The following is a 20,878-nucleotide window of genomic DNA, read 5'->3' as shown; positions in this document are numbered from 1 at the left end:
AGAGCGGGCACTCTACCCGTAACCAATTTAGGGGCATCATTGTTTACCACACCATTCAAATGTTCCACAAGCCCATTAATGTAGAGGCTGAATAGTGTAGGTGCCAACACACACCCTTGGCGAACTCCTTTTTGGACAGGAAATTGCTCTGTGAGTTCGCCATGCCTACCACACCTGACCTGGGCAAAGTTGTTTACGTGAAGTCTAGATAGAACGGCTAATAAATAAAGCGGGAGTCCCAGGTCTGCCAGCACCTTCCACAATTTTTCACGCGGGACTAGATCAAATGCTGCCCACAGGTCCACAAACACAAGGTAGAGGCTGCCACCCTCCACCTTTGCTGTTTTCTAATACAGGACCTGCAGGCGAAATATCTGATCTAAGGTAGAGATGCCGGACCTAAAGCCTGCCTGGAGTATAGACAGAATCCCATTCTCATCGATCCACCCGAGAATCCTATCAAGGATGACCCTCCCCATCAGCTTTTGCGATGTATCAATTAAGCTGATGGGTCTATAATTGGAGGGGGTTAATGGGCAGCCCTTTTTTAAAATAGGCACAATTTCTGCTCCTAACCAAGTAGGGGGCAGGTCGTCTCCTTGCAAAATGCCATTAAATAGAACAACCAAGTAAGGGGCCCAAATTTTAGGTTGTGCCCTAAACAAATATCCCGGCAATTTTCCAATCCTGGAGCCTTATTAGGGAGCAATTTACCTATAGCTGTCTCAACCTCAATCAAGGTAAAGGGTTCAACTGGGGCGAGGCATGTAGGGACTACAGTCAACCATCCACGCTCTTCAGCCCCGTTGATGCTTTGAAATTGCTGAGGTTCAAAAGTACTAACAGGCGAACCGTCAAACTCAAAGGTGCCATATAGAACACCAAAGTGGCTTTCCCAGATTGAAGGGGCAATATTGGGGGCAAGCGCGTGGGTATGCCCACTAAGTCCGGTTGCGACAATGGACCAGAATGATTTGGAATCCTTACAACTAAGTGCAGATCCCAACTCTTCCCACATTGTGGCCTCCCATTCCTTCTTAGCATCACAAATTGCCTTTTTATTCATAGTGCGATGCACCCTGATGGCCTCACTGTCATTGGTTTTTATTACTGTAAGCAAGGCCTTTTTGGCCTGCTGACAGGAGGTATTAAACCATCGAAGGATCGTGGTCCGGGGCTGGTTTGCCCTTCTCACAGGGTACAGGATATCTTTTAATGTGGCAACCAATTGATTATGTATTTCAGTTGCCCTGCCCAAATGGCCGGATTTCCCCATCTCTTCAATGAGCGGAATAACGGTCTCATATAATTCAGCGAGTTTGCTAGTGGACGCTTGTAGGTCTGGCCATTTAACCCTTCGCCTACAGTTTGTTATTATTAATGGCACAGTAGTGCAGTGTTCAACCGGAGTTGAGCCTTTCAACCCAAAGCTCCGCGGTTTAAGGGACAAAACTAAGGCGTTATGGTCGCTGTCAAGTCTTTCAATGACCCTAAATTCATGCAGCCTATCCCAGTGCCTAGCCTCAATGAAGATATAATCGATTACTGAGGTCTGGTTTAGTCGATTAAACGTATCTCTCCCTGGTCTATCGGGCTCCACCCTCCCATTGCATGCTCGTAATGATGTAGCTAACACAAATGACTGCAATTGCAGAACAAGAGGGGTCCATACCTTGACCTGAGGAGTCAATGGCTCTGGGATGGCCCAAAGCAAATCAACATCATCCGGGTCACCAAAATTCGGGTCCATGAGGGGTTCAAAATGACAATTAAAGTCTCCACCCAGAATTAACACGGTGGAGGGGTCAATCGACTGAATGAGGGTTAACAAAGTTTCGATAGCCTCTGACTCAAGGCCCCGCCTAACTGGCCTTGAGTATACATTGATCAAAGCAATATTTGGCCCATTTGGCAAGATCAGCAATACACACTGGACATCCAATGAGTTAGTTGAAATTTGTGATGCCTTCACTCCCAGGTGCGTGCCAACCCATATAGACAACCCGCCCGAGGGCCTGCCCCTTTCACCCATGCTTGCCAGGATATTGTATGTTGCAAAACCTTGGGCTATACTTTCTTTTAACGCCCAAGTTTCTTGCAACATGCAAATATCATGTGAAGCCATAAAAGAGCCCCACTCTGGGATGGGCAATTTACTCTTAAGTCCCGCCACGTTCCAGGAGCGGATTTTAACTTGGGCAGCGAACAAATCTTGCTTAATTGGTTCACAGTCCAAAGAACCAAGAAGATCATTAGTAACAGAAGAGCTAGCATCTACCCCTTGCTCAGGCTCACAATTCAATGGATGTCGATCATCAGAGGAGGAGACAGTTGCGGACTGAGTGATTTGTTCTGGTACCAAGATTTTTACTAAGGGGCTTAATTTTACATTTGCATCTAAATTGTTAGTAGTGGGTAGCATATTGATAGGGGGCCCCGTCTGTCAATCGCAATCATCAAAGCCTGAAAGGGCATCGAATCTATTTGCAACTTCCAGCGGGGTGAACGGTAACAGGTGGTCCATCCTCCTATTTCTGTTTCTATGGCTCCTAAATGGTACAGTGTCCCACCCAGGTACATTTTCAAAAGTCATAGGGTTAAATGCATGCATCATATACTGATTGTTAAAAGGTATAGAAGGGTTAGTCTGCAGGCAAGCTAAAGCCCCAGGGTACATTTTGGGGGCCACTAGAGATCTCGGATAAAAATATGTCAATTCACAGGGAACGATGGAGTTACCGACATTCCCTGGAGACCAATTTAGAATGTATCTAACAGCTCCAGTATCTCTAAAACTGATAACAATTAGGTCCCCCTTTATGTCTTTTGCTCTGCTTCCCAACCAGGGCAGTCGCCGGACATGCAGGATCTCGCCATTAATATTATAAGGAAGTGGTCGATTTTGACTAAGCCAGTGCGAGGTTTTATTTTTTAACTGAGAAAACCCTTCCCTCTTACCATCCGCTAATGTAGGGACTCCCGTAAGAACAACCACAAAAGGAACCACTTCTGGAGGTAATTCAACTTGACGCCCCCTATGGTTCACTGTCCTAGCGGGGCTGGTACTTCCCCTCTCATCTCGCATATGTCCTGTGTAAGATTTTTTTTCTCCCTTCTGAACTTCACTGGCAACAAGCGGTGCCGATTGTTGGACTAATTTAGAGGGTATTACCCTGTGTTGTTTAGGGTTTATGGGCTTGTTAGTTTTGTTTGCACCCTTATGGGCAACAGGAGTGGGAGATGACACTATGGCTGCGGGGGGCAGCGCCGGCTTCGCAAGGTCCTTGGTTAACCCAGCATTATTACTAATAGCCAGCTCTAAGTTCCCCAGCCGTTGCTCCACCCTCTTCAACCTCTCTATTATAGGTAATATAAATGACCTAATTAAATGTTCATACTTTCAAAAGGAACAGCAGACAGTGCTTCCTTTGGCGGACAATATAGAGGAGTGACCAAACCTGGTGGAGTTAGTACAGTTATTACAGCGGCTTTTGGAGTTGGTACAGTTGCTGTAGGGGCCGTTAAAATTGGCGCAGTTGTTATAGAGGCCTTTGAGATTGGCGCAGTTGTAACAATAGCCTTTGTGGTTTTACCAAAATCGGAATGACTGATCTTGCTTCTTTGCGGATCACCACCCCTCTTTCTTCTTTTGCTTGGTGGTGGACCATGAACTTTGGGCATCGCTAGTTTCTTGGCCTTCTTTTTAATAGTCTCAACTACTGGTAAAGGTGGCTCAACTATCACATCTACTCCTATGATAGAATTACTAGGAAGAGATATAATGTTCGTATACAGGTCGTTGGACATATCAAGTAGAGGGGACATATCTCGCAAGAGCATAGGAACGCTATCTATAGATAAAGGGTCCTCATTTTCAGTATGGGAGCTTACATCAAGTGGAGTAGTTTGTTGCAAAAAATCCAAGGGAGGTCTATTTTTCATACATTCAACAGAGCGACGTCGCTCAGCCCGGCGCTCAGCCAATGCACTCTCCCTTTCTATATCTGGAGCAACCTTAGTAAAGTAGCTATCAAGTATACCTTTACTAATTCCCCCTGCCTTTACGGGTATAAGTTTTTCAAGGTTCAAGGCCATGGTAAGCTAGCAAAATGTACAAACAAATAATCCTTTGCAACGTATTAGAGTATAGGCCCAGCTCAGCCTCCTCTTGCCTCTGAGGGCCCGCCTTTTGCCCGGGCTTAGCCCGGCGTCCCGTGCAGCGGTAAAGTGAGTCAATTAAATAGAGTACGTGATGGCCTGGGGGCGGGGCTCTCAGGGTGGCAGACCAGCTGACTCGGGTCACGCAGGGACTCCTGGACAAGCGAGTCCCTGCAGCGCTCACACCTGAAGCAGATTACCTACTTCCCCCTCGAGCAGGCAGTCCAAGAAGCAGCTCCCAATAAAGCGCCGCGAAGCGGCACCCGTGCGGCAAGGCGCTGCAGCCAGTCCCGGTCCAAACAGAGCAGTGCGGGCAGAACAACAGGATGGCACAGCGTCCCACAGAAGGTTTGTCGGCTTAACACGTAACCCACAGATGTCAGGGAGGGAGGGCACTTAAATCCTGGTTACCGGCCTTGGGGGCGGGGCTCTCAGGGTGCGCAGACCAGCTGACTCAGGTCACGCAGGGACTCCTGGACAAGCGAGTCCCTGCAGCGCTCACACCCGAGGCAGATTACCTTCTTCCCCCTCGAGCAGGCAGTCCAAGAAGCAGCTCCCAAAAAAGCGCCACGAAACGGCACCCGCGAAGCAGGTGCAGCAAGGCGCTGCAGCGAGTCCCGGTCCAAACAGAGCAGTGCGGGCAGAACAACAGGATGGCACAGCGTCCCACAGAAGGTTTGTCGGCTTAACACGTAACCCACAGATGTCAGGGAGGGAGGGCACTTAAATCCTGGTTACCGGCCTGGGGGCGGGGCTCTCAGGGTACGCAGTCAAGCTGACTCGGGTCACGCAGGGACTCCTGGACAAGCGAGTCCCTGCAGCGCTCACACCTGAGGCAGATTACCTTCTTCCCCTCGAGCAGGCAGTCCAAGAAGCAGCTCCCAAAAAAGCGCCACGAAGCGGCACCCGCGAAGCGGGTGCGGCAAGGCGCTGCAGCGAGTCCCGGTCCAAACAGAGCAGTGCGGGCAGAACAACAGGATGGCACAGCGTCCCACAGAAGGTTTGTCGGCTTAACACGTAACCCACAGATGTCAGGGAGGGAGGGCACTTAAATCCTGGTTACCGGCCTGGGGGCGGGGCTCTCAGGGTGCGCAGACAAGCTGACTCGGGTCACGCAGGGACTCCTGGACAAGCGAGTCCCTGCAGCGCTCACACCTGAGGCAGATTACCTTCTTCCCCCTCGAGCAGGCAGTCCAAGAAGCAGCTCCCAAAAAAGCGCCACGAAGCGGCACCCGCGAAGCGGCACCCGCGAAGCGGGTGCGGCAAGGCGCTGCAGCGAGTCCCGGTCCAAACAGAGCAGTGCGGGCAGAACAACAGGATGGCACAGCGTCCCACAGAAGGCTTGTCGGCTTAACACGTAACCCACAGATGTCAGGGAGGGAGGGCACTTAAATCCTGGTTACCGGCCTGGGGGCGGGGCTCTCAGGGTGCGCAGACCAGCTGACTCGGGTCACGCAGGGACTCCTGGACAAGCGAGTCCCTGCAGCGCTCACACCTGAGGCAGATTACCTTCTTCCCCCTCGAGCAGGCAGTCCAAGAAGCAGCTCCCAAAAAAGCGCCACGAAGCGGGACCCGCGAAGCGGGTGCGGCAAGGCGCTGCAGCGAGTCCCGGTCCAAACCGAGCAGTGCGGGCAGAAAAACAGGATGGCACAGCGTCCCACAGAAGGTTTGTCGGCTTAACACGTAACGTAGCCATCTGTTTGCAATTATCGCGCCTTGCTGCTTGCTCCCGCAAGGCAAAAGCTCTGCATGCACAAGTTCTCTTTAACTTTCACTGACGCTGGGCCGCGCATGTCTTTTAGCGCTTGTTATTCTCTGCATGCGACTTGGGAGGGTGAGAATGAATTTCGGGCTACGAAAAGAAATCTTGCGCGATTTAATCCTAACAAAATATTCTATAGCCGCAGCAACCACCAGCTCACATTCGTGCTGACACCAGTCTTTGCATTTCCTTATAATGGAATTATTAAACCGATATTCTAGTGAGAAACACATCTAGACTGGCGAGGAAAACGCAGTGGGTTGGGTGTTTACTGTAAAAATGCCCCTGCTGTCTCACAGGTTCATGTGTCAGCCTTTCTCCTGATTCAGCTTAATAACATAGTACGGGGATATTGTGTGACCCTAACATCTGAGTTTAACCCTTAAGATAATTCAGCCTGTGACATGTGTTTGTTGTAGCGATAATGATATGTGTACTGAAAATGGGTCTGTTATCCATACATTCAAGGTTATTTAAAAAAAAAAAAGCCTCATAAATAATAAATGTCCCATCCGGTTGGAGCAGAGGTAACGCTAGACAAATGGTTTAATTGAGTGCATAGTAAGTGGGTCCGGTGGAAAATCAGCCAATCCGAGAGAGCGTGACGTCACGCTGTCCAGTTGATGGGCAGTGTGTGTTTCATAAGAAAAGTACCACAGTTGCTGTTTGCCATGGCAACAAGGTGATATAGTAGCCAAGCAGATGAGGTGTTTGTGGAGGGAATGGCGAGGTGGGGACAGCTGTGAAGCAAGAAAGCGTGCAACCTGCTGATGCCAGGTTCAAACCCACTGGGGCAAATTTACGTCTCACCCTTCCGATGGCATGGTTACTTTTGTTAAGATTAAGAACGACACCAATTAACAAACCCGTTGCAGACGACTAGCACACGCGGTTCTCATGCTGATTTATTTTGTTGGGAACAATCTATTTGTCATTATTAATAATATTTTACTTTTTAAACTCTGTGTGTTAAATGTTTTAGTGTTCCAGGGTCACTAAAACCATGCCTCTTGATTGAGAGTGTCTTTCTACAATGTCTTTGTTGCAACCCTTGCTCTGCTAGCTTCCTTGTAGTCCAGGAAGAGTCTATTCCTTCCTTCTTATGAGAAAGCCAGGACTTGGGGGTGTGCGAAATTTGTGTAATTTCCTTTTGCGTAAATACACCAAGTTTTGGAAAAAATGTAGCAAAGTGCAAATCTGGCATTTAGCACTGTACTGTAGCACGAAATGCAACTTTACTTCAATTTTGGCCACGGGGACACATTGTGTGGCAACTTAAAAATATTTCTTGTGAACACGGTGAAACTTTGTTTCGTTGAAAGGTATTTCAGATTTACTTTCAATTAATTAACATCTTAATATCTGTGGTCATTTAAAGGAAGTGGGCTTATAAAACTGCAAATCTGGCAGGCTTACGATACCTAAAGGCATGTCATAATTACAGTCGAATTCCAGAAAAACAAACAGTAGTGATCAGTGCTATTTTGGCGAGAACATTTTTGGGGAAAGACATGCCTTCGCAGTCACAAGACGTTTTGATGCGCTGGTAGAATAACTACCTTGTTGTGCCACTACTAGCAGTAATGTAGTCTAGATGTCTTATGGAAGCCTTACAATTAGTTTTTAGGTCTCGCCTGTCGTACTGCGTAGCAGTGGGCGGAGCCCCAGATTTAATGATTCTTAGAGGGGGCTTGGAACCCGCCCCTCTTCTCCATTGGCTGGCCTAGTAAATACTGGCCTGCCATTGGAGGAGAGGGGCGTCACTCCCCTTAAACCCCATCTTTTTCGGATTCGGGGGTGTGTTTTTTAGGTTCTTTCTATCTGTGATATCATCCGTCACTCAAACCTAAAAACACGCCCCGAATGCGAAAATGACCGTGCTTTCTCCGAGGCATTTCTGCTTTGCCTCGGAGAAACATAGTGGTGGTTTCCGGAGCTGCTCTGCTCCTCTGGCGTCCCCCCCTTCCCTCTGACCGCAGCCCTCCTCTGTCCCGCTCTCGCCCCCCCTTCCCTCTGCCCGCAGCTCTCCTTCGTCTCTCCTCGCCCCCCCTTCCCTCTGCCCGCAGCTCTCCTTCACGCCTCGCCCCCCTTCCCTCTGCCCGCAGCTCTCCTTCGTCTCTCCTCGCCCCCCTTCCCTCCGGCCCCAGCTCTCCTATGTCACGCCACGCCCCCTCTTCCCTCTGCCCGCAGCCCTCCTCCGCCCCGCTCTCGTTTAGGACTTGTGCCCTGATTTTACGTTTATCAGAAAACAGTAACTAGCTTCTATTGAAATGTATACTTTTTATATATTCGAAGCGTAAATACAGGATTTAAAAACATTGATTGTTACGGAGTGCGAGTAGAAACTCTTTTACAAAAAAAGGAAAACATAACTAGACCGCAACCAAGTAGGTGAGCATAGCCACAATGTCAGAGTCACCGAGTTCTGCGTTCCTCTTTTAGATCCGGGTTTGACTATCCCGAAACATTGGAAAACTTTCTGTGTTTTCCTTCATTAAAGATGGTATACGGTCTCTCGGTACCAATTGTGGGAGAACTGCATTTATAAGAGCCCGGATGCCTGCCGGATAAACCACCGCGGTTTTATTGTTTTTGAAAACGCGTTTTCGGATAGTGAACACCGAATTTAGGCTTAGTAAAGTAATACAAACCACACTCGCTCCCTTAAAAGTCTGCTTCATATGTATTCAATGATATCCCTGGGGACTGGGAGGGAGGTGGGGAAGTCTGTCTTGCAATGGCATCCTTGAAGGTTTAAAACACGCCATTGGGGTGCATTTACAACGTCCACTTAGTTTGACTGCGCTGCTAGGACTAATGTTCGTACGTTTGTAAAGTACAAAGTTTAAACGTGAATACTTACTGTGAGCAAAAGCAGCCAACACCGTAAACGGATCATTTTAAACAGCAGTTATACAATTTGATGAAGAAGAGAACTTCTCATTGCACCGGAAGATACTGGACTGCAGGATGAATAGTTTCATTTTCTCTTTGTCAGAGCCCGCCCCTGTCTGTTGACTCATTGGAAAGTCCCTACCACGTGTGTTTACCAGTTTTATTAGCCTCGAAGGAGTTTCCTGCTTCGCCTTGAGATGCATGGAGACTGCCTATGATTGGAAAGCATATTTGTCAACGTCTATCATTGTCTAAATAAGTGACTGTAAAACTATGTATAGCTAACGATAATAGCCTGCAAAAGTAGAATACAGCCACATGCATGCTTGTGGGTATTCAAAACCCGCTTGAAGGTAATCGAAAATGTTATTGTATTAGTGAACTACATTTTTAGGTCGAGGACCGTAGGCTGTGTGTGTGTGCGTGGTTCTGTCTGTCTGTGTGTGTGTGTGCGTGGCTCTGTCTGTGTGTGTGCGTGCGTGGCTCTCTCTGCGTGTGTGTGTGCGTGGCTCTGTCTGTGTGTGTGCGTGGCTCTGTCTGTGTGTGTGTGTGTCTCTGTCTTTGTGTGTCTCTGTCTGTGTGTGGCTCTGTCTGTGTGTGTGTATGTGCGTGGCTCTGTCTGTGTGTGGCTCTGTGTGTGTGCGTGGCTCTGTCTGTGTGTGTGTGTACATGGCTCTGTCTGCGTGTGTGTGTACATGGCTCTGTCTGCGTGTGTGTGTGCGTGGCTCTGTCTGCGTGTGTGTGTGCATGTCTCTGTCTGTGTGTGTGTGCGTGGCTCTGTCTGTGTGGCTCTGTCTGTGTGGCTCTGTCTGTGTGTGGCTCTGTCTGTGTGTGGCTCTGTCTGTGTGTGGCTCTGTCTGTGTGTGGCTCTGTCTGTGTGTGGCTCGGTCTGTGTGTGGCTCTGTCTGTGTGTGTGTGTGGCTCTGTCTGTGTGTGTGGCCCTGTCTGCGTGTGTGTGTGTGCGTGGCTCTGTCTGTGTGTGTGGCTCTGTCTGTGTGCGTGCGTGGCTCTGTCTGTGTGCGTGCGTGGCTCTGTCTGTGTGTGTGCGTGGCTCTGTCTGTGTGCGTGGCTCTGTCTGTGTGTGTGCGTGGCTCTGGCTGTGTGTGTGTGTGGCTCTGTCTGTGTGTGTGTGTATGGCTCTGTCTGTGTGTGTTTGTGCGTGGCTCTGTCTGTGTGTGTTTGTGCGTGGCTCTGTCTGTGTGTGTGTGTGCGGGGCTCTGTCTGTGTGTGGCTCTTTGTCCGCGAATACTCTCTAATGCTCACCTATTACCATTGGAAATGACAATACCATTTATTTATGTTTTAAAAAAAAAATGAAAAAAAATGTCATGAGCAATGCCAATAGCTCTTTAATAATGCCGAGACCATTGCATTGTAAATGCTTGTTTGTTTTGGGGCATGGAGAGAAGCAAGTGCGTTTAGGGTAGAGTGCCCTGTATAGGATGGTGCTGAGCGCGAGTTATCTGTTTATTTGGTGACAGCGTGGAGTGTAATGTGGAAACACTGTTAGTGTGATCCTGCTTGTTCTATTCACCGGTCTGTCCACTCCCGATGCCACACTGACGACTAACGCCACGGGAAGAAGGGGGCACTGCAGAGCTGCTGGCTGGCATCCGATTAACAGGCAGTGCGCCTTGTGTATACAGAGAGCATTCCAGGCGCTCCTTCAATATCCCCGAGCTCTGTGACTACCTGCTCCCTGACTCCAGGCTATCTATTGTTCACTCCCGGCGAGCCTTGCACGAGGCAGGCACCGCCCCGGTGCCATCAGGACCCCTCAATACTGAGCTTGCATCTTCCTGACTGGGAGCTGGACACAATGCCTCACTAACAGTGCAATGAACGAGACCAATCCCTCTAGCGCTCACAAGCCAGTTGATTCCCGAGGCGCACTGTACAAATGCATCAATTCTCCCTGGTGCATGCTAGTACCAAACAAGTACATGGGGAGCGTGCAGTATGTGTTTGCCTGTTTGTTTCACATCACCCACCCTTCATTGTTAACCCATAGTGCTTGGAATCTCTTGCGTTTTGGCGCTACGGGATTCCTACAAACGGCCCCTGTCAGGTTTGTCTCACATCACCTCGTTGGATATTCTTTGTTCTTTTCTTGGGATCCTGTGTTTATGCAATAAATCACCTCCGTTCTTTAATTGTTACACTTTCTTTTCTCATCACCATATATTATTTCATTGTCCCCCTCTTGTTTAACCTCTCTCTTTGTATTCCCTCCTGCTTAAGATTTTTTATTGAGAGTCTTTCGGAGAAAGGAACATAATAAATCACACCATAAAGTAATTATCAATTTGCCGTTGCTTTCTCCTGCATACCCCTTCTCTCTTTCAAAGACATCGCTTCTATCTGACACTGGTCTGTGTCTGTGGTGAGTGGCATTCTAAAGGAGTTGCTTCATACAACTTACATGGCTGGGGAGTATACGGAGGTGTAAGACAATTGTGGGCAGAGCCTTGGAACACACTGGGTTCTGTCAATCTTGCAGCAAGCACTCTGGGCTCCATTCTCTCCTTCAGTCTGTCACTGCCCCGAGAGCTGACGTCAGGCTCTCTAGGGTCCTCTAGTAATGACATGTGGTAGTGCAACATAGTGCACCCAGCGCTGCATATTCCTATCCAGGAACCTCTAGTGACTACCTGTGTTATTGCACCTGCGCTGACACTGGCTGATAATGTGCTGCATGGCTATACACTTATAAGGTCCCAAAGGCGAGACATATTGGCTATGCCCATGCTTGTTTCTAATATGGGGCTTTACTCCACCTTGGAGAAGAAGTCCAGTTCTTTCCCCAACTAGTCTTTAGGGGGTGTAACAGGACCAGCTTCCCTGGTCCTGGGGAGAGCCCCACTGGTCCTGAATGTAACTGTAGTTCGAGTACTTAGTCCAGATGGATATCAGGGGTTCCTCCTTCTAGTTGTCCATGGCTGCCACCTCCAGTTCCAGTGTCCAGCACAAAACACAATCAAGAGCGAGCTGTCCACCTTGAGCAAGGCATTTTAAGTGGGGGGCGGAAGGCTACAGAAGCGACACAGCTCTGGCCTATCCTGGGGTACATCACCACCACTCCACCCCTGTCCCAATCCTCCTGGACAGCATGGTGGGACAATTCAAGATGGCATCCACCAGGAGTCACATCCCCTCTGGGGGACTCCGCTCCACTTCTCGCTGACACCACTGCCAGGACCCTGACCACTAAATCCTCAAAGGGAAGCTCCCTACTCTGTTAGCATCAGTTGTCTGGGCTTCCTCCTGTGTTCCGTGGGCTTGGGCTGCCCATCCCTGGTACAGTGTGACAGCTAATGGATGTAGATCCTTCAACCCCAACCCTTTCTTGCTCAGGAGCTGAGTGAAGCGCTGTTAAAGGCCCCCTTTGTGTGTGGGTGGCTTTTGTTCTTGCTGCTGGAGAGAGGTGTAATTAACATAGCACAGCTATGATCTTGGACTGAGCTAGAGAAATATGAAAACCCATAAACCTGTACATATATCGTCTTGGAACTCTCATATTTGGGTTGGCAATACAGATTCCACCCCAATTCCATAAGTCGCTGGTCTCTGTAGGCCAAAGGTTAGCAAAACTGCACTCTAAGGCAGTCTTCACCGTAGGTGTATAGTGGAATGTCACTGTAGACAAGGGGGGTGGAGAACATTTTTTTTTAAACACTTGCCGTCAGGCTGCCTGGCTGGCCACCGTCTCTCTTCCATCCTCTTCCTGGCTTCTGTTCGAACAGGAAGCAGGATAGGCTCCCCTAAGCCAATCACAATTCTGGAATGCAGCATTGTGATTAGTCTGGGCTCAGATAGGGAATTAGAGCCTATGCATATCCTCCAACCCAGGCTGTAATGCAGCCTGGGTGGAGACCATGCAAAGTGTGCATGAATGTTTGGGCGGCCCCAGGGCCGGCCTAACTTTCATGCACACTTAGGAGGGTGCTCCCACTCCTCCCCCTGCGCAGCCTAGCCCCGCCCGCACCACAAACCTGCCCCAGCACAGCAAAAAAAAATGATTATAACATTGCGTCATTAACATTTTATTTTTCCTTTTTTGCCATGCTGGTAGGCAGTGGCGCCACGCCTTAGCGGAGGTGCCGCCCCTGAATTCTACCTCTAACAAGGTTGCTTTACACAGCCAGTTCAGTGAGGTTCTTGTCAGATGAATGGGGCATGAAGTGAGCTCCTACACATAAGAAGTCTAGGAATCATGGGCACACATCCAGAATTGCCGACCATTGTGCCGCTTGATGATCAGAAACAACCGGTTTAGGGTTAGGATCCAGGTGAATCAGAAGAGCGAGAGAACAATCGGGGTAACTGTTAGGTAATCAGGACTTACTCTAACACTATGCGGTTTCTCTTTCAGCACCGAACCAAATGTACAGATTGCCTTTGACAGCAGGCCAGGGTTTTGGGTGGTGGATGCCACGTGACCCTTTAGTGCGACCGGAGACTGTTGACCCCTGGATCAAAACCCCGCGCCACCCGATGATCAGCAGCCCTATGACCAGGTGAGCGCAACATGAAGGGCAGGAAGGGGTTGGGCTCTGAATGTGTGAAATGCCCACACTCGCCTGTGCCACACCCACCTGTGCCACACCCATCCTCTGACAGAAGAACTCTGAACATGTGTAATTCCCTCATCATCTCACTTAACTTCAGAGATATCTGGGTTCAGGCAAGGGCTTTGGATGCACACCAGGATAGAAATGTTGGGGTTTGTGATTGATTGTCTGTGCTTATTTTGGAAAATTAGATTGTGGGGAAATGACAGGATGAAGGGCAGTTCACAAATTGAAGTTTTTTGGTTTACACAAAGCTAGGTACATTTTAAAGTAGTAACATGGGAACAATTATTTTAAAATACAGAATTTCTTTAAAACTTTTTTAAAGGCTCTCAAAAATTGCACAAATTCTCTCTATAGCCAACCTCAGGCTTGTTAAGAACTCCACCCCGTACATCATACTCCCATACAATATGGCCAACACTGATAGCAAAATATTCTTTAAATGGGGAATTCAGTCTTTCACCCTCTTTTGTGACCAGATCTAAAACTTAGGTGTGGCTGGAATGGCAGGGAGCAAGGGAGCTTACACAGATATGATATGGAAACCAGAGGTTTGAAATGAGCCAAAATCAGTGCAGCAGTTTTCCCTCCTGTGGATGTACGTTAACAGAAAATTGCATGAGCGTTTAAAGCCATCTTCTGTCTCCTCATGACTATCTATGCGCACAATCAATGCTAGGTAGACTAATCACTTTCCACATGTAAAAGATAGCTCTTTCCTCTCCCTCGTGCCCTCTTTGTTGTCAATTTCACCACCTCTTCACAGAGGAAAGGAGGAGCTTAACTGGAGCATTTAAAAGATCATGAAAAACGAATGTGTCCTGAGCTAATTAGACATCAATAGGCACTTAGCTTAATTCCATGAAAATATAAGAAAATACTCATCCTACTTTAACGTTGGTAGTAAACGGTTATGATAAATTACACATAAAAAATTGTTAATTGATTGTGTTGGAGCAAATCATATTTTACCTGAAAATCGTACTTTTGAGAACATAATTAGGGAGATGAAAAAAGACAGTGGTAAATGCATTTAACATCAATAATGCACATAAAGAGTTTAACTGAAACAAACATGCCCACCAATCTGTACAAGGATTAGTGCTCAAATATGAAGGGAAAAAACAAATATACTTTTATCAAAAGGGAAGCATCATATTTGATGAGAAACAATTTTTCCCTTTAGCTTTAATTACAACTTCAGTCCTTCTGAATTAAGAATGGACGGGACCAATTTCAACCTCTCACCATGGTCCTAACTGAAAATCTGAGGGAGGCCATATGTGTTCCGACTTGGACCCAGGCATGCCCTCCGTTTGGCTGCCTCTGTTAAGTAACTTTGTAATGTAAACATAGTCTTTCCTAATGAAGTGTCAACACATTTCAACCTGTTTCTGCTCAGAGGGTCTTCCTCATGGCTTGTACAAGATTATCTTGCCCTGTGTACAAAGAAAGGGAATGCATCATGAGTCATGGAAATCCCCAATCCTGAGGAAACTTGTGAATGTGTGTTGCATGGTAGAAAGTGAACTGTACCTTTCGATAAGTAGAGGCCACATTGGAACGAAGAAATCCTTAGTTATGGGGCATTTGGCCTTAGTTAGGGGGCATTTGGACAGAGGAGATCAAACACAAAAAAAGGTGAAGATTTATATTTTTATGCTTTGAGTCGAACGCCTGGCCTGAGGTACAAGAACCTAACCCCACACACTCTTTTACTTAATTTCATCTTGATCACCTCTCTTCAGCTTCCCCGCATGAGCCTCTGCTCTGTTTTGATTAGACTGCTCTTGAAGGCGTTGAAACTGTGCTGGGACTGAAGGAACCAAATTGTAGACTTAGTGCAAAGTGTGCATGGTTTTTCCTCAGGAGACTTCAAGTAAAGGTGAAAGCGAGGGACTCCCAGATTTGGTATTCAAGGCATTCCCTTCTTCTGTTGAGCAGAGTGGTGTTCCACTGGTGTCCTTGTGATTCTTCTACCTTTATTGATCATCAAAATGCAAATCCAAATACCCATTGGTATCAATTGTGTTTTAGGGAGGATATCCAAACTTCATTTGAAATCTCTAGGTAACTTTCATAGGGCTACGATTTCTGATATGTCAGGATTTATTGGAATAGTGTTTAATTTGAAGTACAAAACGTCTTTTCGGGGAGCCCTGAAGGTCCATAGAGGTAATATGAAGGAGAAACATCTTCTTAACCTACCACCCAGATGCTGTGGAAAGATATAGCCCAGCTCAAAATTTCCAGTATGCTAAATATACGGTAAAAAGGAGAAAGATGAGAAAGCAACCCTATTATCCCCAGACTAGGTTGCAATGTGAGGTAACAGGTCACTATTCTTCTCTACCACGACTCGGCCCAGGTGTTTCATTGAAATTCTATTAGAATTGGTAGAACCCTCAAGGGAATGCTTTATGTCATGCATTTTTCAATAATAGCCCGCAGTCGTCCCCAGTCAAAAGTTGTTATCAATTTTAATATGCCTAGTGGAAAACGGCCACTACAACGCGGCCGTTTCCACGGAAACATTAACCACGCATGCATTACAACGCATGCGTGGTTACTACGAAAGCCTTTACCACGCATACCTTTACTACGAGGTACGTAGTAAAGGCATGTGTGGTAAAGGCTAACATTAAAAAAGGGGGCTTGGGGGGTCTCCCCCCCCCCCCCAAAAAAGAGAAACTCACCTAAAGTCACTCGGCGTCGTTTAAAAGGAAACGGAAAGAAACTTCCGCTTCCTCTTAACGACGTACGACGTCACCACGAACAAAGAGAGGAAAAGGTTATGCGTTGAAATAGCATTCCGTTGTAACGCATGCGTGGTAAAGGCATGCGTTGCAACGGAATTCGTTGTAATAACATACAACCGTCAGGGCGGCGAAAAAAAAATCAAAAATGGTGGTAATTAATACAAGCCACTGCGCGACGCAATATGATGGCGCTGAGCCCGAAACCTGTGGTGAGGCTCCAGTAACTTGTATATATGCAAACACTTTTGCATCAGCTGGGGCACCTGAAATGTTTGGTCCCTTTTGCTGCAAAAGCCGGAATGTAAGCTTCAAACAAGCATTTGCAATGCATAGGTCTCTCGTTTGTGAGAGTTTAAGCTATTGGCATTGTAAATGGCAAGGCCTTTTATTTATCTGTTTCGATAATTAACACATAAATAAAAGGCACTGTCATTTACAATGCCAATAGCTCAAACTCTTGTAAATGTGAGACCTATTTCATGTCAAAGAAGTGGCCGCCATTGTCCAGGGCTGCTTGGAAAGTGAAAGCACGCGTGGCACGCTGGATGTTGCAGGAAAGCATGTTGTGCCTGCAGGAGGAGAAACTCTTTAAAGAAAAGAGTGGTTACAGGCTAAATAAGACATACCGTGTAACAACAGAAGTAAAAGGGCCACGCCTCATGGGAGGTTACAAATGAAGACAAGGTGGTACTAAAGAGGGACAGACAAGCCTATTAAGGAATCGGAAGCCAGCATTTACAAAGGACAATGACACAAGTCAATGAAAAATAAGGGCGGGGAGTGGGTGGAGCTTCAAGTCCATAATTGAATACAGCATGCCGCAGAGCAGCGTATGCGCTGCCCAAGCTCGACCTAAAAACATAAAGGCACCTTTAGGCATGACAGTCACACTCTAGAGGCAAAGGTTATCAACCAAACTACAACTCAACCAAACTACAACTCAACCAAACACCGCATCAACCCCACTAGGAACGCACTGTGACACATCAGGGAGGCCCGCAGAGGCAGCAACACTAGACACCCCAGGAAGAGAGGCTTGCTGCGGACAAGGGGGATTCCGTTTTTTGAAGAAAACTACACTGCAGTGTAGAATTATTTAGTGCACTTAAGTGTTCAAAACGCTTTATCCATTCCACCAAGCAGAATGTTTTGCGGACATTTGTCCATAGGGAAACACGGAAACATTCTGGAAGCCAGTGTTTTCCCCACTGTGACAGACTTTTGTTTATTTTAACAGGGGGTGAACCCAACCGCCCCTACTCCACACAGGCATTTCGCCACCTACTACTGCAGCATTGTTTTAGTGCAGTCAGCAAAATATCGCAGCATAATTAACGCAGAGCCAAGTGCGCATACCGAGCGTTGTTTGATACAGTATAGGAACCAAGCAAGTAGTTGCATTTACAGTGGTTCATGGCCCTGACGATGCACCAAAGTACATTAGCAGACAGATATCATGATACAGCATGGGAAGTGCTCGGCGGAAAGAGTGGTGGTATGTAGTATGGCTTGCATGGGAAGCTTGTTGGTGTGGTGAGTGATTTCTAGGAGTGGTGTTCTTATCTTGACATCATTTGCTGTCGCCACCGTGCAAACAAGAAAAGAAGTGGGGAATAGAGCACTTACGATTTACATTAATTTATTGCTGTGCCAGGTTGAAACAGTGTGTGGTATGAGTCTAGGCCCACTGGAAAGAATATTGGTGTCATTTGAAATTAGTAATGGAAAGTATCCCTGGCATTGTTGTAATGATGAAGCTGCGCTTATGCTTGGAGTGGAATGAAGTAGAGGAGAGATGGCTGTTCTTGTGGATTGGTCTACCATCTTTAAGAAGGCATATGTTCCACTGCTTAATTGGGTAGAGGAGCACTTTGCAGGAATACACCAATTATAGGCAGCCAGGGTAAATGGTCTACCGATTCCAACATGGAGCGACTGATGAGCAACCCATAGGCATGCAGTGGATACAGGGAGTCATGTTAAAAGATCTGAAGAGTGACAGAGAGCAACTCCGCGGCATGCCTCGTTGTAGGCAGCTAGGTAAAGGATTTGAAGCGCCACAACCAGAGTGGCTGAGGAGCAACCCACGGTCATGCAGTGGATACAGGAAGCTATAGTAGAAGATCTAAAAAGCAACAGAGGGCAACTCCGAGGCAAGCCTCCTTCTAGGCAGCTAGGGTCAATTACTTGCAGCACCACCGGAGTGACAGAAGAGCAACACCCGGGCATGCACTGGGTTCAGACGGAATTTGCGAATTATAAATATAGTTTTCCCAGAACGAGAGGGACAAACCTCAGCATGCACTAGATACAAGGCAGCCAAGGTAGATGATCTACGCAGCCCATCCAGCAGGAGAGCGACCAACTGGCATCCAATGGACATAGACAGCCTTGGTGAATGATACTAAGGTTTCATCCAAGAGCGGCGAGATAGTAAAGCCAAGAGTATGAACAGGCGACACAGAAGCATGCTAAATGGTATTTAAAGAAAACCCAGAGCGCTAGAGGGCCAGCCCAGAGCAACTCTTTGGTTAGTGGTAGTCCAGACCCTGAGTTCACGAGCAGGCATGCAAGCTCACAACACATGATACTAGACAACGTGGAGAGAAGCTAACAGATGTGCAAGTCACAAACCAAGGAGGTAGTCGCCTAATTCCCTACTCGTACAAGCCACAGCCAGTCCTTTGTCACCAAGAATTAACAGTGGCAAGCACATTTCAGTGTTTGCTCACAAGGACGTGTGTTCTATACTCCACCCAGGAGAGGGCCAATTCACAGAGTGCAGTGGACATAGGCAGAGAGGGCAGATACACTACTGAATCCACCCGTGACCAACAAGGGTGCAGCCCCAGCTCACGACTAACACTACGAAAAGCGATGGCTGTTTGGTACCACAACGGAAGGAATATGAGTAGCATGTTCTATGACTTCAGGAGTGACGGGCTTAGGAAAATAAGGATATGATAGGGATTGACAAGAGGCCTTACCTGGTTATAAAACTTTCAAATAGGAATACATAACAGTGTCCCCAACTTCTCCACCCTTACCTGTATGCCGGGGCTGGTCACCTTGCAGGAGTTGTACTTCTGAGACGGATTCGAATGAAAAAACATTTTGGCGATTGTGTTACAATTTCACAGGTTAGTGGGCACAAAACATAAGTCTACGTTGTTTAAAACAACTTGTGTTCAAGTACTGAGCACCACAGGCAGTCTGGTGTACCAAAAGGACTCAGACCCAACTCTGCGGCAGCTTTCTGGACCGTGCAGACCTCTTCCTAGGATAGTGGTAGGCCCCATGTGTACAAACATTTCATTTTGCGAGTCTCTAATTGCGATTTTGTGTGACACGCAATTAGAGACTCTCAAAATAAAATGTACTAATGTGTTTCAGACACATTAGCGATTCCCAATGGGGTGACAATTGACCTGCTTCATCAATATTAATTAATTAAAATGAAATTGACTGCTCTTAAAAAACTTTTCACTACCATTCACAAAAAGAAAGGGGTTTCCTGTGGACTCCTTCCCGTTTGCGACTGGCTTCCCACCTCCTTGAAGTAGGTGGTAAACAGATTATTTTGCGACTGGAATGCAGTTGCAAAACAATCGTACATTCCCCTGAGACACGCTATGAGGCAGGGGACACCCTTGGCATGCCCCTTCCTGATAGCGACTCGTGAACCCTATTTTGCTAGTCGGTAATAGGTTAGCGACTCACAAACTTTGATTTGTACATAGACAAATGTACTTTACTGGTCCAGTAAAATGGATCGTACATCTGGCCCCTGCTCTTCCTCAGCAACTGTTGCCCTTCCATCTGGAGGAGGGACAGTCCATACCTATATGCATGTACAAGGCCATCCATCTACATTGGCTCTCTGAAATGTATTGTAAATGTGAGAACAGCGAAGCCACAAGGAAGAGATTCCTGCCCCTACAGACCAGTGTCCTGCAGAAAGCCTGGCCTGCCAGCGCTCAGGGTCCTGGTTATCAAAAGATCACGTACAAACGTTTACACTTGTGCAGTTGGAGGAGAGTCTTGTCAGGGGGTGATTATGGTTGTTTAGTGTGGGGTGGTCTGTGGAAGGGAGGGCTGCAGGGTGATGGGAGGATGCAGACATTGAGGGTCACAGAGATGTTACATAGCATGCCCTGACACTTTGTTTCTTTTGCAGGTTTGTGGATCAAATGACGAAGGTCGACAGAACTTTCAGCCTGTTCTGATGGCCCCTGTGGGCGGACGACAGCACTTTGAACCTAGCTGGCTTTTTTTCACACCGCTTCCCTTGCACCAGACCTATTGTTTATGCTTAATAAAATACACTCAGCATTATTCTTCCTTAGCAGCGATCAGAATGTTGTCTTCTTGTGAGCTGTTGGGGAGGGGTGAGGGCGCACGAGATGCCCATCAGTAATAGCTCAGTGCAAGAGGGGCCAGGGCCTGTTGGTGCTAAAGGTGGGGGTCAGGGACAGGGTACACGCCCTTCACACATGGCTTGATGCTAGAGGCGTCAGTAAGTGACCCTCTCCTAGAGCTTGGCAGTGGATGGGTAGTGTTTCACTCACGCACACCCCATCAGAGCTACAGTGGTCACTGTGCCCCGTCACCTACATCTCGGGGGTACGGGAATAGGGGTGTGTCCCTCATTGCAATAGGGGGGATCAAGGTGTGTCCCTCACATAGGTCTCATTGCTAAAGGGTCAGGCGGTGCCCCTTACGTAAGATGG

General features: G+C 47.5%; 1 protein-coding gene across 1 annotated transcript in view; it reads left to right on the top strand.

Moving 5' to 3' along the window:
- Positions 1 to 20,493, top strand: part of SPMIP11 (sperm microtubule inner protein 11) — a 36,898-nt gene extending 16,405 nt beyond the window's left edge. Inside the window, exons 3-4 of the mRNA XM_078658302.1 lie at positions 13,188 to 13,332; positions 20,326 to 20,493. Coding sequence (XP_078514428.1) covers positions 13,188 to 13,332; positions 20,326 to 20,374 — 194 coding nt within the window. The 3' untranslated portion in view covers positions 20,375 to 20,493. The remainder of the gene's footprint in view (positions 1 to 13,187; positions 13,333 to 20,325) is intronic.
- The last annotated feature ends 385 nt before the right edge of the window (positions 20,494 to 20,878 follow it).

Source organism: Lissotriton helveticus, chromosome 1_1, assembly GCF_964261635.1.
Source record: "Lissotriton helveticus chromosome 1_1, aLisHel1.1, whole genome shotgun sequence".
NCBI classification, from domain to species: domain Eukaryota; kingdom Metazoa; phylum Chordata; class Amphibia; order Caudata; family Salamandridae; genus Lissotriton; species Lissotriton helveticus.
This window is presented reverse-complemented; position numbering and strand designations above follow the sequence as displayed.